At 37.5% G+C, this 16,890-nt stretch overlaps 2 protein-coding genes across 4 annotated transcripts in view; one reads left to right on the top strand and one right to left on the bottom strand.

Moving 5' to 3' along the window:
• LOC311077597 (protein NLRC3-like) overlaps positions 1-16,890 on the top strand; it is a gene marked incomplete at its 3' end in the record, with an annotated part of 522,782 nt that overhangs the window by 221,154 nt on the left and 284,738 nt on the right. The window lies entirely within an intron of this gene.
• The window catches only part of LOC311077589 (uncharacterized protein), a 32,815-nt gene that overhangs the window by 2,978 nt on the left and 12,947 nt on the right, over positions 1-16,890 (bottom strand). For 2 of the 3 annotated variants that reach the window (XM_084106124.1, XM_084106125.1), the window contains 7 exons: positions 16,278-16,448; positions 10,547-10,717; positions 10,036-10,158; positions 7,839-9,677; positions 5,919-6,092; positions 877-1,050; positions 47-93 (listed from right to left, as the gene is read on the bottom strand). In XM_084106124.1, coding sequence (XP_083962250.1) covers positions 47-93; positions 877-1,050; positions 5,919-6,092; positions 7,839-9,677; positions 10,036-10,158; positions 10,547-10,717; positions 16,278-16,448 — 2,699 coding nt within the window. The remainder of the gene's footprint in view (positions 1-46; positions 94-876; positions 1,051-5,918; positions 6,093-7,838; positions 9,678-10,035; positions 10,159-10,546; positions 10,718-16,277; positions 16,449-16,890) is intronic. The other variant, XM_084106126.1, reaches the window with a different exon arrangement.

Below are 16,890 nucleotides of genomic sequence, written 5' to 3' on the forward strand. Positions count from 1 at the left end.
GTGTGTGTGTGTGTGTGTGTGTGAAAGAGAAAGAGAGAAGACCTACATTTTCTCAGTCCTGGTGTAATTCTAAAAGGTTCTCCATGATCCAAACTAGAAAGAGACAAGTAAAACCACAAAAGATGAACAATATTTTTTAATGTATTAATTATTGTATATTTCTTGACGCTGTGCAGGCTTACTCGTTGCATAACAGGCAGTGTATATTAGACAGTACATTTGTAGGCAGTATCACTATGTTCTGGCAAAAATGTAATGTAAGGGATAGCGGTGCATTAAACAATTTTAATGCAATATGTGGTAAAGAACAATCCAACGCCAAGCAGAATGCACTGCATTAAAATTGTCAGCCTATATCATGGTCATTTGCCAGAATTGATAAGTTAAAGATGTTTAATTACTTAAAAAAAAACAGCAATGTTACTTCTTTGGTGAGAAATTAGATTTATTATATTATTATTTAACATCTACTTTATTAATAAAAGTTGCAGAGCAGCGTTAAGTGTCAGTTCTCCTGAATGTTTCTGTGTGCAAAGCATAATCTCTGATCTCTGTGTGCGAGGGATGTGTGTGTGTGTGTGTGTGTGTGTGTGTGTGTTTCAATGACAGCAGCGCAATAATATAAAACAGTGATTAAACTGACTGGAACCTGTGCATTAAATGGTCTTTTGTTTTATATATCTTTTGCTTTAGTGTGCCAGTACGAAATAGTAGTTCTAGATTTTGAAACATTAATTTTGCCATTGTAAAAATCAAGTGAGATATGCACAAGAAATTTATCAAAAGATGGTATGGTCCACACAGAAATCTTATCTCACTATCATTATGAAAATTTAAACCCTGTCTAACCCTGACTATTTGCACTGCTCCACATACTTGAGTATCTGCAGTTTATAGTTTGGATCCTTCAGTTTGTCATTAAGCAGCTGGACTCCTGATTCTCCTGGGTGATTGTAGCTCAGATCCAGCTCTCTCAGGTATGAAGGGTTTGAACTCAGAGCTGAAGACACATAACCACAGCCTTCCTCTGTCACCATACAGCCTGACAACCTAAACACACACAGTGTATATGAAGAAAAGTTTGTTGTGGGCTAATTAAAAACAATCCAAGTAGCACACAGAACAATTTCACTGGGATGTACAGAGCACAGCTTTCTGTGCCAGCTTAATTTTAAGGAATTAACTGGGTGGGAAGAAGGGTTTGAATTTAAGATTGGAAGTAACAAAAACTAATTGATGAAAATGCATTGAGATCACTTTTCACATGATGCTGATATGTGCGCCTCAGTCCCCTTTTAAACCTCATATGAAAACAGCGGCAGGCTTCAGCTCCTCCCAGAGCGAGCGGAAGCGAAGCGAGTGGAGCAAAGCGAGCGCTTTCATTCCAATGGAAATTGAACTTTACACTGACAAGAGTGATGCATCAGCTAATCAGCCTTTTCAGTTCGCACGTTCTCTAACATTAAGGCTTCTGGGGGTGTGTTTGGCTCAAGGTCATGGTGCAAAGGACCCTAGGTTGATTTTACTCCGAACCATCCCTTTAACCCTCTGAGGTCGACAAACGCGCGGGCGCGTTTTGCTGGATTTTCTCCACATTGTAGCACTATAAACTTAAATTTCTTCGTCATTTATGGTCATACAGAAAAAAGAAATATAAAAAAAGAATCTGTGATATTTCTACTTTTGTATGTGTCCACTTACAATCAAATCAAAACATTGTGCTTTTGTAAAATAAAGAAAATAGACAGGGTGTGCGTTCTGCCTCTCCGTCGCGGTGAACTTTTTTTTCTTGAGCACGTCTATAAACTGAAACAAAACTCAGCGAATACTTGTCACACATTTATGAGCCATACACCTTTATAAACATTTAAGTGTGTACTTTTAAATGATCGGATTCAAAACGAAAACAAATATTCTCTGTTTAAGTAATTTGTATAAAACCAACAAGATGTCCAGCTTCTCAAACGCTTCCTAATTATTTTTTAATTTACCACGCCTACTCGCGCAAAAGATATTCACATGCAAATCTCCACATGGAACGCGATCGCGCTCATTACCTCAACAACAAAACACTTCACTTCACTTTTCGTCGAATTTGAAAGACGTGCCTGAGCTTACATTGGATTTACATCAGAAGAAGAAGAACCCGATTTGAAGACAAGAAAGATAAGGTAAGAAATTATATACTTACATATTAGTTTGCTATTGTTGCATAAATTTCACATTGCAGTTGAACTGTTGCTAGATATATGGTGAATATTATAATATTTAGACCCGTGTTTACTGTTACTGTGTTTGTGGATATCTGCTCAAACATAGATATGTATATGGTAACCATAATGTTTTATATTTGAGCGCGATCGCGTTTGAATGTATCATATTTTGGATCGTGATCGCGTTTGAATGTATCATATTTTGGATCGTGATCGCGTTTGAATGTATCATATTTTGCAGCGCGATCGCGTTTGAATGCATCATATTTTGCAGCGCGGTCGCGTTTGAATGTATCATATTTTGGATCGTGATCACGTTTGAATGTATCATATTTTATCCAGCACTGCGCATAGCTTATGCATACAAGGCACAACAAACCTGGTGTTCACTGTTCATTATATTATATATTGTTGGAAACATTTGTGTGTGTGTGTGTATTCTGTGAATTTTAAAAAGCAATTTTAACCAGAAAAATCTAAAATTTATTCCCAAAATCGTGCAGGCCTTTCTCTTGATGTCAGTATGTTCACTTTTTTTTTTTCAGGGCCCAGATGCCACTGAGGACTTCAGTGAACATGAACATGGTAAAGTGAAAATCAAACACCTTGGAAATTAAAGGTATGTACAATGTTTTTAGGAATGGCACAAAGGTCTCTGTCTTTGGATCATTGTTTTCAATAAGTGCTTTTTTGGCATTTGCTGTGTGTATCTTTGGACTATGTTGTGTTGTAAATAAATCCAAACAATTTAAAAGCCATTCTTTTTTTAAATCTCCTCATTTATAGTATTGTGCAAGGTTGCCCAGAATGGAAGGGCCTGATAGCTCCTAATAGGGCCATTAGGGTAGGGTATTTGTCTTTCTCAGGTGAGAAAAGCTTACATATTAATGAGCTCTCGCATAAGGCTTTTTCACACAAAACACGTCGTAAAATTTTAAAATCAATATATTGTCTTATCTGAATGAGCAATCAGGGTGATTTTCACATAGTTTTAGAGCAAATATTCTAGGCTACGTGATACAATTTTCAAAAGCCTTGTGAAGAAATAATCAGTATGGGTTTCATAGCCTTATTTCAGTGAGAATTTTTTTTTTGTATTTTCACAAACCACGCATAAATGTCATTATCTCAAAACTACAAACTTTTACATACATGCTGTTGATATATTATTGTAGCAGAGTTTGTGCTGAATACAGTGTAATTAGACTTTAGCCATGAAAATGTCACAAGTAACAGAAATAACCAGAAATGTCAGAGCATGTCAGAACACCTCCAGGGCCCAGAAAACAGCTCAGACCTCAAAGGGTTAAGTATCTGCGTGTCAGATGAGATGTTGTCATTATTCTATCGTTATTTTAATAACTTGATACGAAATAAAAAGTCTCACCTCAGAAAAATGAAATTTTATGTCCTGTCAGTCGTTATACTGTGCTCCTAGCCTGCACTCTTTAATTGCACGCGCAAATGTGCCAGTGGGAAGGTTTAGGGAACAGCTATAGGTACCATTTTGCACATGCATGAGGTTGAGGTTTTAAATGAGTTTGAAGTGCCACTATCTGTAATTGATTCTGGGGTTTGTCACCAATGAAGTGAGTGAATTCACGTAGTGCTCTGTGTAGTTATTAGGGCTGTAACGATACATGATATTAAACCAAACTCGCGATACTCAGATCCACGATCTGTGTTGCGGTGTGAGAAGGCAGAATCGCAACACACCCCTTCCAACTCCCAGAGTTATCCTTCCTGTCCAGATCCAATGCTTCCACATTTTTAAATTACTATTGGTCAATTCCAGCGTAATGGACGTGACATTAGCAGTCAAAACTTGAAATATAAATTCTCTGAAAACGCATTTAATACCAATATATTTAAACGTCTGTTTATATATCCAAACTCCCTTAATAAAGGAGTCCAGACAAAAATATCAGTCTACACATGCGTTTTATATTTAATATGAGAGAACACATGCTTGCAACGGACGTGACACAAAAAATCTTGAACTTTTAGGTGCCAAAAATTATTTTTAGTAATTCTGTGAATTACACTGCACAAACCAAAAATAATACTACCCACCGAATGAAGAAGGTTTGGCTCTCCACAGAACATGAAATATTCCATTTCATTTTATTTTTCATGTTTGCATTTATGAGGAAAAAACAATGTTACTGATGTGACGGTTCCCCGTTACAGACATGACTGCTCTGAAAGAGGCACTTAAAGACTGCTTTAAAACCTTCACAGAGACCTCAAATAGGCATTTTAAACACCAAATATTAAGGATTGGCTTAGGCCTATCAGGTAAAATAATATTCGATGATTGTTTGAAAATCGTCTCCCCCCACATGCTCACAGGTAAGACGCGTTCGCTTAAATCCCACTCCGACATTAAATGTATCTGTAGTGTAGGCTAATAGGCCTACGTGTTGTAGCCCAGTCATTAAAGAAAACAATTTAGTTTAATATTTATGTTTAAATAAAATAATTTATTTTTTAATTTAATCTATTTTGATTATATGAAGTGAAAAGCATGAGTAAGATCATAAGATGCGCAGTATATCGAGTGGGCAGACATGATTTTGACCACTTCATTAAGTTTGTTTTTGTAGAAAGCCTTTCTTTAAAGTGAATTTCGTTTTGCATTAATTGTATCTTAATTTTAATCAATATTTCATCAACCAAATGCCTGGATTTAATAAAAGAGAAGTACATTTACATTAGCAGACGCTTTTATCCTTACATTGCATTTCAAGGTACACATTTACATTCTTATCAGTTCTTGCTTTCCCTGGGAATCGAACCCATGACCTTGGCGTTACAAACACCAACACTCTACTGTTTGAGCTACAGGAAAGCTAAATCTACAGACAATATAATCAGGACACGGAGGCTGATTATAGACTATAGATACAGTATATTTCTCAGGTCTGTGAGGTAGCTTATACGCTGAGTTTCGGTTCATTTATGAGCCGCTGGCTAAAATAATTAAAGGTGGTGGCAGCAGCCTATTAAGAAAAGTAGATATTACAATACCAATAAATCACGTCATGTGTTTTACATGCAGGCATGATGTTCATTCTATTTATCAGGAGCAGTTTCCATGTTTCTTCAACAGTTCTTGTAAGTATTGTGTATCACCATTGTAGCCTGTTGTTTCCATAACCCCAAAATGCCACTTACTGGTTATTTTTTTATATTTTTAAATGACTGTGGTGGCTCATACCAAGATTGTATTAACAAAAACTAGTTTGGGACTGCTATTTAATAGCTTTACCTTGTAGGCCTACTGTTTATTTATCAGTATTAGTCATATTCTTACAATTTATTTGTATGTTAAGTATAAGGGGACAGTACTGTCAGTTTGTCAACAAGTTTTGTGTAAACAAATGTATTATAAGAGGCCTATTTAATTCCTAAAAAGGTGGCTTGATGCCCATGGGGAAATGTGGGTCCCGTGGCCAAACTATTCAAAACATCATTCAGTGTAAATTGTGATAATTGTAATTAATAATTGAAATTACAATTTCAAGGGAATAATCGACAATTTGTCATAAACGTGCAGCCCTAGTACCGGCACTTTATTTTTTCCACTTCAAGCACTGTGTAAAACATAACTAAATTTGAAATTTGCTATTATTGCATTAATGTATTATTTCGTAGCTTCCATTCATCACTTCCAGTATATATTAATTTCTAATGCATACACACCTCAGTATCTCAAGCTGACAGTTTTTACTCTTCAGTCCATCAGAGAGCAGCTTCACTCCTGAATCCTGCAGGTCATTGTTGCTCAGATCCAGCTCTCTTAGGACACAGTTTGAGGATTGAAGAGCTGATGCCACAATTTCACAATCCTGATCAGTGAGATTACAGCCAGCAAGACTGAAAAAGTAAAACATTAAAAAAAGAGTTTTATGGCAGCTGCAAATGTCTATTAATAGTAAATGATGACCTTCCTTGAATTTATAACAGCTGCTGCTGTGAAAGGCGAATCAAAAAAGAAATAACATCTGATATTAAATGTGTTTTGCAAAAACTTGCAACTTGCTTGTTTCTTGCTAATCAATCCCTAAAGTTTCTCAGAAAAAAATCATGAAAAGAACAATCTGGAGAAGCATTAAAGTCAGGAAAATACAAAGTATGTATATATACACACGGAGAACACTGTCCACACACTGTTCTGACTGGCTGTGATTTGTGACTGAAGGTTCTTATTGCGCAGCATGTTTGTGTCATGAACTAATGCGAAACAATTAGTTCATGCGTTCATGACCTCAAGGCTAGATTATCGTAATGCTCTACTGGGTGGTTGCCCTGCACGCTTAATAAACAAACTACAGCTAGTTCAAAATGCAGCAGCTCGAGTTCTTACCAGAACCAGGAAGTATGACCATATTAGCCCGGTTCTGTCAACACTGCATTGGCTGCCTATTACACATCGTATACATTTTAAAATATTGCTGATTACTTACAAAGCACTAAATGGTTTAGCTCCGCAGTACTTGAGCGAGCTCTTAACGCATTATAGTCCTTCACGTCTATTGCGATCTCAAAATTCCGGCCAGTTCAAAATACCTAGAATATCAAAATCAACTGCTGGCGGTAGATCCTTTTCCTATTTAGCACCAAAACTTTGGAACAGTCTTCCTAACATTGTCCGGGAAGCAGACACACATTAAAGACACATCTCTTTGACCTAGTATTCACATAATACATTATAGACTTCTATAATTCAATGTTAGGCTGCATAGATTAGGCCAGCCGGAACCGGGAACACTTCCCATAAATCCTGATGTACTCGTTACATCATAAGAAGAATGGCATCTACGCTAATTTTAGTGTCTTTGTTTATCCCGAGGTTTTGCCGAATCCAGGCCGTATCCAGATCTGACGAAGGACCTTCGCCTGGACCCGATGACAACGCAGTACTGAAGTGCCAACTAGTCTCTCCCTATGAAGGATCCCTTTCCCACTCTACAGATAAAGCGTTGTCAGGAAAATTAATTTCGCGTACCTACCCCAAAGTGACAAATAAAACAAAATTCTGTATCAAAATTTATAAGGAAAGACCAGTACTTTGTTTAGGCTTGGTTTGTAGGGAATTCCAAACCTGCGCACATATATTTAAACGCACATAACTATAGAACCAATTCTTAATGCGCATGTGAACGCCATCAGCGTTTATCACAGGTTCGCGTTTAAAGTCTGTGAAGAGAGAATGGTGTCGTCTTGGCAGCCCCTAATTTAATAACAAATGATCGTTGCGACGAAAGCCAATCAATCAAAACTAAATTTAGCTGGAAAATAACTTTATTAAAGAACCGCTATAAAGCCAAACCAATATCTGTTACCTTAAATTATACGTTTATCTCTGTAAAGCTGCTTTGAAACAATCTACATTGTTAAAAGCGCTATATAAATGAAGATGACTTGACTTGACTTGTGTTTATTGTGATTTGTGAACAGACAATTTGCTGGTTGCTGAAATCATGTCACATTGTGCCTAGTCAGCTCACTATGATAGAGAATGTTGTGTGGACGGTAATATAGTTCTATTTATAGTTATCTTTATAGTCATTGTTCTTGCTATGAACAGGCATTTAGTCTCTTAGCTGTGAACACACTCACATAGCTTTTGTGCAGTTGATCACAGCAGGTATCAGTCTTCTTCTACCCTCATCTGATGTGTTGTATTTCTTGAGGTCCAGCTCATCCAGCACCTCTAACATCTGAAGCATGTAGGCGATTGTTGAGCAGTGAGCAGGAGAGAGTTTCTCCTCTGAGTGTTTGTCTGATTTCACAAACTCCTGAATCTCTCTGGACAGAGTCTGATCTTTGACTTCCAGCAGACAGAGGAACAGATTGATGGATCTTTCAGTGGAGAGTCCATGTCCATCTTTGATCTTCTCTTTTATGTACTGTGTGGTTTCTCTGATGCTCTCTGAGCTGTTCTCTGTGTATGTCAGTAGATCATGTAAGAGTCTCTGATTGGACTCAAGTGAGACGCCCAGCAGGAACCGCAGGAACAGATCCAGCTGTCCATTCTCACTCTTGAGGGCTTCATCTACTGCACCTTTAAGCAGATTTTGTACTGAAGCAAAATTCCTCAGTCCTGCCATAGTTATACTTAGATGAAAGTAAAACACATAGAAAGCAGAGAGAAACTCCTGAACGCTCAGATGAATGAAACTGTAGACTTTCCTCTGATGAATTGCAGATTCCTCTTTAAAGATCTCAGTGCAAATCCCAGAATACACTGAGGCGTCAGTGACGTCTATGCCGCTCTCTCTCAGGTCCTCCTCATAGAACATCACATTGCCCTTCATCAACTGTTTGAAAGCCACTTCAGCAAGTTTCACAATCACTTCTCTGTTGGACTGCAGGATTTTCTCTGGATCTTTCTCTTCATACTTCTGATTCCTCATGTTGATCTGAATCAGCAGGAAGTGGATGTACATTTCAGTCAGAGTTTGAGGGATTTCTGCACTTAGATCTTCTTTAAGAAGCTTCTGAAGCACAGTGGATGAGATCCAGCAGAAGACGGGTATGTGGCACATGATGTGGAGGCTTCTTGCTCTTCTGACGTGTGAGATGATTCTCCTGGCTTGATGCTCGTCACTGATTCTCTTCCTGAAATATTCCTCCTTCTGAGGATCATTGAATCCATGAATTTCTGTCAGACGGTTGATGTATTTGGAAGGTATTTGATTGGCTGCTGCTGGTCTGGAGGTGATCCAGATGAGAGCAGAGGGAAGCAACTCTCCTTTCATGAGGTTTGACATCAACACACCCACTGATGAAGTCTCAGTCACGAAAGAAACTTTCTGAGTGTCTGAAAACAACAGTGTGATTCTGCTTTCATCCAGACCATCAAAGATAAACACAACTTTACACTCCTCATAAATCTTTGAGTCCAGATCTTGAAGTTCAGGATGAAAGTCCAGCAGAAGTCTGTGAAGACTGTACTGATGATCTCGGATCAAGTTCAGCTCTCGAAATGGAAGCACAAACATGAAATCTACATCCTGATTGGCTTTTCCCTCGGCCCAGTCCAGAATGAACTTCTGCACAGAGACGGTTTTCCCGATTCCAGCGATGCCTTTAGTAAGAACAGTCTTGATTTGGTCTTTCTCCTCACATCTTGGTTTAGATGAGGCTTTAAAGATGTCATTGCAGTAGATTGCAGTGTCTTGTGAGTGTTGTGTTCTGGCTATTTTCTCCATTTGTAAAACCTCATGTTCTTCATTCACTCCTTCTCTCTCTCCCTCTATGACATAGAGCTGTGTGTAGATCCTGTTCAGGAGGGTTTCATTCTCTTGGAGTTTGTTTCCTTCAATTAATCTCTCATACTTGTTCTTCATGCTGGTTTTGTGCTGGTCTTTGACTCCTTGCAGGTCTCCAGTCTCCTGTGTATGAGTCTGCAGGACTACTTCAGTTTTTTTGAAAAAGAGCTTATGTAACTCTCCCCTGCTTGGAAAAAAAAAGCTGTTTTATTTGAGTCATATTTACATTTTGTTGACATTGTGAGAAAATAGTTAATTCTTTCATTTGACCAATTAATACAGTGAGTGAATTTGACCCATGACCTTGGCTTCTTTACTCCTCTCCCAGTTACTGGGCATTAATTGTGTAAATAGTCCTCTAAGGTGATTTAGAACCGTAATAGCAATCTGTGCATACTACAGTCTTCAGTACACATATGTTGCATAATCCATTTTTGGATTACATTTAGTGTTATTTAATTGAGTTTTTTATTATTATTTTAAATTATCTTATTTATCTGAGATGCACAGCAGTAAATTAGCAAGTAAAGGTTCATACTAACGGAGGGTCAGAAGTCATTGGTCCATCACTGAAAGTAAGATGTGGCGTCATGGATCTGTTACACTTCCGAGACACACCGCTGGGTTCTGGAGACTCTGATCTTTGTCTCTTCCTCCTGCTGATACTGACAAAGAAAACAGAATGTTAGAGCTCTAGCAATTAGAATTGCATGGTATACCGGTACTGCAGTATTATGGCGATACTACAGCTTCAAAATACTGTTGTATTTTTGAAACGCTAGTATCGTTAGTACGGAAGTACCACAAGGAATGTTGTGTGTGTGGCAGGTACACTATTTAAAACGTTAATTTGAACACGCATGCCTGCAAAAATATTACAAGAATCGTTTTAAGTGCAATGCCTTCATCTTGAAAACTGCAAGCAAGGAAAGTGATTTTGTGCTTCTCTGTGAAGGTACAGTATCAGCACTCACCCACTGCAGGCTTCTGGAATACACTGTAAATCACTTTGAATAAAATCATCTGTTAATGCTGAAATGGCCAGTGGCTCACCTGGGGTCAGAGGTCACTGTTGCATCACTGAATTTAGGAGGAGTTTTCGTCATGGATTGATCACTCTTCACAGACACACAGCTTGATCCAGGAGATGGAGGACTCATTTCAGAGGCAGTGTCCTCATCTTCTCTCTCATTATGGAGACTCATTTTTAGATTTCTCCTATGCCTGCAAAAATATTACAAGAATCGTTTTAAGTGCAATGCCTTTCTGTTGTGCCCTGTGTAGTAAATTCTATGTAGAATTAGTACCTAATTGAGTGTTTCACGATGCTTCAGTTCATTGACTCAATCATTAAAACTTGCTGCCACCTACTGGCGGCTTTAGTTCACCATCTAAACGTAGGCCTATTATTTCATTTTTTCGCATATTTAATATTTCTATATTCATAGTTTTATATTTAACCCTCTGGGATCTGAGGTGTTTTTGGGGCCCTTGAGATGTTTTGACATGCCCTGACATTTGTGCTTATTTCAGCTACGTACAACATACCATTGGCCAACATGTAATTTTGCTGTATTCAGCACAAACTCTGCTACAATAATATGTGAGCAAAATGGATGTACATGTTTGCATTTTATAGAAAAAAAATATTATGCGTGGTTAGTACGTTTTGGAAAAAAAATTGTCACAGCAATAAGGCCATTTAACACATACTGAATAGTTGTCCACAAGACTTTTGAATTACAATTCTTGTAGGATAGAATGTTTTCTACAAAATGATGTGAAAATCATTCTGACCACTCTTTCACAAACAACAATATAACGATTTTAATTTTGCAAGTCAGTTTTTGTGTCAGCACTGCTGTATGCATGGGCCATGAATATTAATGTGATTCACACCAGGGGTGTGACTAAAGACCACTCCCCCAATGGCTAATGGCCCATCAAGGTGCTGTGAGGCAGCCTGAACAAAGAATGAGGAACTAAGAATGATTCACTGATGAATAAAAAGTTAAAAAGAACAGCCTCTATTCAAAATAGAAATCACTTAAAACATTAATCTCATAACACTATTTATGCAATTGTAATTGCAGTGCAAATTCATAAATAACACACCTAAATGTCACTCCATGCAGCTTCTGTCCAGTACTAAGATGAATTTTGTTTACAGTGATTTCATTTGATTGGTAACAATAGCCAATTAATAATTCAGAGGAAATCTGATCATTTTTGTCTATGTATTTATAAAAATTTGGTTCATTTTGTAGATTTGAATTATAAACTAGATGATTAAAGTTCATAAACAAACAATAAAGTTGGATTGAGAAAGCTAGTTTTAAGGTTTACAGGTTAAGTTTGAAATAATTTAAAGTTTACCAATTTTAAAAGATAGAATTTTTGATAGGCAGGCAGACAGACAGACAGACAGAGAGATAGATAAAGAATAGAGAGGTTAGAGTGGTTTCTAAGGTGCTAGGGCACTTGGGCTGGTAGCTAAGGTGTTGCTATGTGGTTGCTAGGGAATTTTGGATGATTTGTATGGTGTTGCTAAGTGGTTGCTAAGGTACTCAGGGTGGTTGCTAGGGTGTTGCTATGCAGTTGCTAAGGTACTCTGGGTGGTTGCTATGCGGTTGCAAGGGTATTATGGGGGGTTGGTAGTGTGTTGCTATGCTATGTTGGGCACTGGGCATCTGTCATCCTCAAGTAGCACTGGAAGCGGCTGTCATCCAGGCACAGTTCCTGGAGAAGATGGTGAAATTCACAGAGTTGTGGGCGCCTCTGGATGGTGCTGTGAACCCAGACACACTGGCGTTTGGCTTTCCAGCATATTTGGGACTTCCACAACAGGTGCAAAGCAGCATTAGTAGTTATCTCCAACATGGTTGATGGCAGAAAAATGTCAGAAAGAAATGTTGTTGTTGTTGTTGATGATGTGCGTGAAGACACTCCTCACCACGCAATGTTTTTATTGGCAAAAAAACAAGAAACATCCTGTGAGTAATCTAGAGCGAGTAACGCAATGGAAATATTCACTTTGCCTTTGGTGTGCACACACCATAAATGTTATATCCGAGAAGATATAAAACACTAACAGTCTGAAGGTCTAGTCTGAGTTTAGTGGTTGTAGAGTTAAAGTTCTAGGATGAGTGTGATAGACATGTTAATCATCTTAACAACATGCTAGCAATGTGCCAAATCATGCTACCAACGTACTTAATCATGTTAGCAACATGATAGACTACTGCCTTTAAAACATTCAAACTTTAAATTACTTTAAATTTCAAACAACTTCAGACTGAAAACCTTCAAGCTATTTAAAAACCTTTAAAAACTTTCTGGTCTGGCTTTCTCAAGCCACCTTCAAAGTTTGTCTTGACAAACTTTTTATTAATCTGGTTTAGCAGATGCTTTTCATTAGGGCTGCACAATATTGTAAAAAAAAAACTGACATTGCGATATTTTGTTTTTCTGCAATATATATTGCAATATGAAAACAATTTAATGTGATGATTTGAATAGCTCTATTTGTAAAGAATGAATCATTCTAGGATGATTTGGGTAATTTTGTAGGGTAGTGCATCTGCATAGAAAATAATAAACAACTAACAAACATAGATGAATACAATAGAACAAAGACACAGATGGAATAAGTGTGACAGATGTTAATATTCATGAGTAAATATTCACAATGTGAATTAATGTATTTCACTAATGATCCTTCCTGTCAATTTTTATTTATTTACCTTATACTATTTTGTTTAAGAAAACGGTATCATTTGGTTTTGAACATCATTAGTGTTCATTTGAAAAGGGAGTTTTATGATGTATTTGTCGTGACGTCATTAGCGTTCGGGTCACGCTGCGTCCTCAGACTGCCTTGAGCATGATGAGGAGAGGTAAGCAGTTAGAGGTGGTCTTTCAATATAAGCCTATTAAGTTCTGAAAGATTGATTAAGTACATAAAATGCAGTAATATTATTGTTAAGACTGTTATAAATGTCTTAGGAAGTGTTTTATGAATGGATGGATAGGATTTGATAGTTTTATTACTGAGTACAGCAGTTTGAGTATATGTGTGTGCGTCGAGAGAACGTGGTGATTTTGACTGATTGATTGACTGGTCTTTGGTCTGTGCAGGTGATAAAATCACAGAGAAAACATTCTCATTCCTGTATCCTCTCTTTAATCCATTCAGGTATGGTTTATATCTGTTCAGTTTTCCAATGTATTCATTTTGTATCAATTTGTTTCTTTTCTAATTCATGATTGATTTAAAATTAGCTGCAAGATATTATATTGTAGCTTATGCTTAGATAAATGGTTGTGACAATTCATTTTGCACTTAATGTTTGCGACGTGTCATCCATTGTATTTTTGATGTTATTAAGAGGATACAGGAATGAGAATGTTTTCTCTGTGATTTTATCACCTGCACAGACCAAAGACCAGTCAATCAATCAGTTAAAATCACCACGTTCTCTCAACGCACACACATATACTCAAACTGCTGTACTCAGTAATAAAACTATCAAATCATATCCATCCATTCATAAAACACTTCCTAAGACATTTATAACAGTCTTAACAATAATATTACTGCATTTTATGTACTTAATCAAACTTTCAGAACTTTATAGGCTTATATTGAAAGACCACCTCTAACTGCTTACCTCTCCTCATCATGCTCAAGGCAGTCTGAGGACGCAGCGTGACCCGAACGCTAATGACGTCACAACAAATACATCATAAAACTCCCTTTTCAAATGAACACTAATGATGTTCAAAACCAAATGATACCGTTTTCTTAAACAAATTAGTATAAGGTAAATAAATAAAAATTGACAGGAAGGATCATTAGTGAAATACATTAATTCACATTGTGAATATTTACTCATGAATATTAACATCTGTCACATAAGCAGTGCTTTATGTTTTTCAGGTAAATTAACTGTATTCAGGTACAGACATTGAATTATCAAATGTAAAACAGCATAGTCTTCACTGTAAAAATTAATATGATTCATATAATTAATACAGTTTATATTTGTTAAAGCTACAAAAGCTACAAACTCTCTTTTGTTGTTTGATTAACTTAGGTGACACAAACAGTTGGGGGTATATTGGGCTGCTGTCACTTTAAGACGAATGCACGTATCCAATACCGGTAATGACGAGCATCCATTTTCTTTCTCTGTTTACAACTCATAACCGACTGCGTTTACGAGGAAACTCGTCAGGACGGGCATTTTGACATAATTTTCCGTGGACATGTCCGTTTAACAGGGCTGCCAACTTTTGAGTTTAGCTTGGAGTGGGGTGTAGAGCTTTCAGCTTATAGATTCCCCTTATCCTAGAGAGAGTGAAGTGCTAAGTGCTAATCTGTCTAGATGTGTAATAAACATTTTGCAAAAGAAAACCTCAAAAAGGTTAATTATACAGGGTGGGCCATTTATATGGATACACCGTAATAACATGGGAATGGTTGGTGATATTAAAGTCCTGTTTGTGGCACATTAGTATATGTGAGGGGGCAAACTCCTCAAGATGGGTGGTGACCATCACATATACTAATGTGCCACAAACAGGACTTTAATATCACCAACCATTCCCATGTTATTACGGTGTATCCATATAAATGGCCCACCCTGTAGATAAATTAAGACAGAAGCACACCCGTTCACACCGGTCATTTTCCTCAGCTGTAGGTAAAGGCAAGTTTCAAATCAGTGCTTCTCCGGGAGACTAGCGCTAAATTAATCCCCTAGTTTAGCGCCATCTACTGTTTTAGAAGAGGAAGTTGCTCAACTGCATTTGTGAGAAAATCTGCCTGGACACATTTGTGAGAAAATCGAGCCGAGAGATCTCATAAAAAGGCAAGTGTCACACAATCATAACAGATAGATGTGTATTTGTATGCACTAGATTTGGTATCTGTTCAAAGGTTACATGCAATTTGTAGGATGGTTTGTATTATATTGGCTCATTTATTTATATTTGTAAAACACAATACATATTTGTTAATCCACTGCATTTTCACTCAAATTGACCTTTTTACTTGCACATTGCTTTCTGTTTGTTTGCGAGTCGAGTTTTCCTTTGCAAAGTAGATCGAGTTTGTTTGCGAGTCGAGTTTTCCTTTGCAAAGTAGATCGAGTTTGTTTGCGAGTCGAGTTTTCCTTTGCGAAGTAGATCGAGTTTGTTTGCAAAATGCTGGATTTGTTTGTTTAATTATGGCACATAATTCGCTCCATAGTTTAAGCACAAATAGATAAGAAAGGGAAGGGAATTCGGTGTTCATGGACTTCTCGTGTTGTCTGCGTGGTTCTGTCTGCGCACACAAAACAGCGCGCGAGTTACAGTCTTCTTGCACTTGATGTTTAAACTGATGGGACTTTAAAACACATGCAAATGATAAACTATCACTCTATGATGGTTAAACTTAGCAATTAATCTGCGAATCACATGCATTCCGAACCGGGCGGCATCTGGCGCACATCGCAATATCGATGCTAAAAATGATACATCGCACAGCCCTACTTTTCATACAAAGCCATTTAAAGCAAACTATACATACATTACTAGAAAGACAGAGAGTTAGTGGTTTAACAGGATTTAGTCAAGAGAAGTCTTTAGACGCATCTTGAAAACTGCAAGCAAGGAAAGTGATTTTGTGCTTCTCTGTGAAGGTTCAGTATCAGCACTCACCCACTGCAGGCGTCTGGAATACACTGTAAATCACTTTGAATAAAAGCATCTGTTAATGCTGAAATGGCCAGTGGCTCACCTGGGGTCAGAGGTCACTGTTGCATCACTGAATTTAGGAGGAGTTTTCGTCATGGATTGATCACTCTTCACAGACACACAGCTTGATCCAGGAGATGGAGGACTCATTTCAGAGGCAGTGTCCTCATCTTCTCTCTCATTATGGAGACTCATTTTTAGATTTCTCCTATGCCTGCAAAAATATTACAAGAATCGTTTTAAGTGCAATGCCTTTCTGTTGTGCCCTGTGTAGTAAATTCTATGTAGAATTAGTACCTAATTGAGTGTTTCACGATGCTTCAGTTCATTGACTCAATCATTAAAACTTGCTGCCACCTACTGGCGGCTTTAGTTCACCATCTAAACGTAGGCCTATTATTTCATTTTTTCGCATATTTAATATTTCTATATTCATAGTTTTATATTTAACCCTCTGGGGTCTGAGGTGTTTTTGGGGCCCTTGAGATGTTTTGACATGCCCTGACATTTGTGCTTATTTCAGCTACGTACAACATACCATTGGCCAACATGTAATTTTGCTGTATTCAGCACAAACTCTGCTACAATAATATGTGAGCAAAATGGTTGTACATGTTTGCATTTTATAGAAAAAAAATATTATGCGTGGTTAGTAC

Source organism: Abramis brama, assembly GCF_963993115.1.
Source record: "Abramis brama genome assembly, chromosome: 2".
Taxonomy (NCBI): Eukaryota; Metazoa; Chordata; class Actinopteri; order Cypriniformes; family Leuciscidae; genus Abramis; species Abramis brama.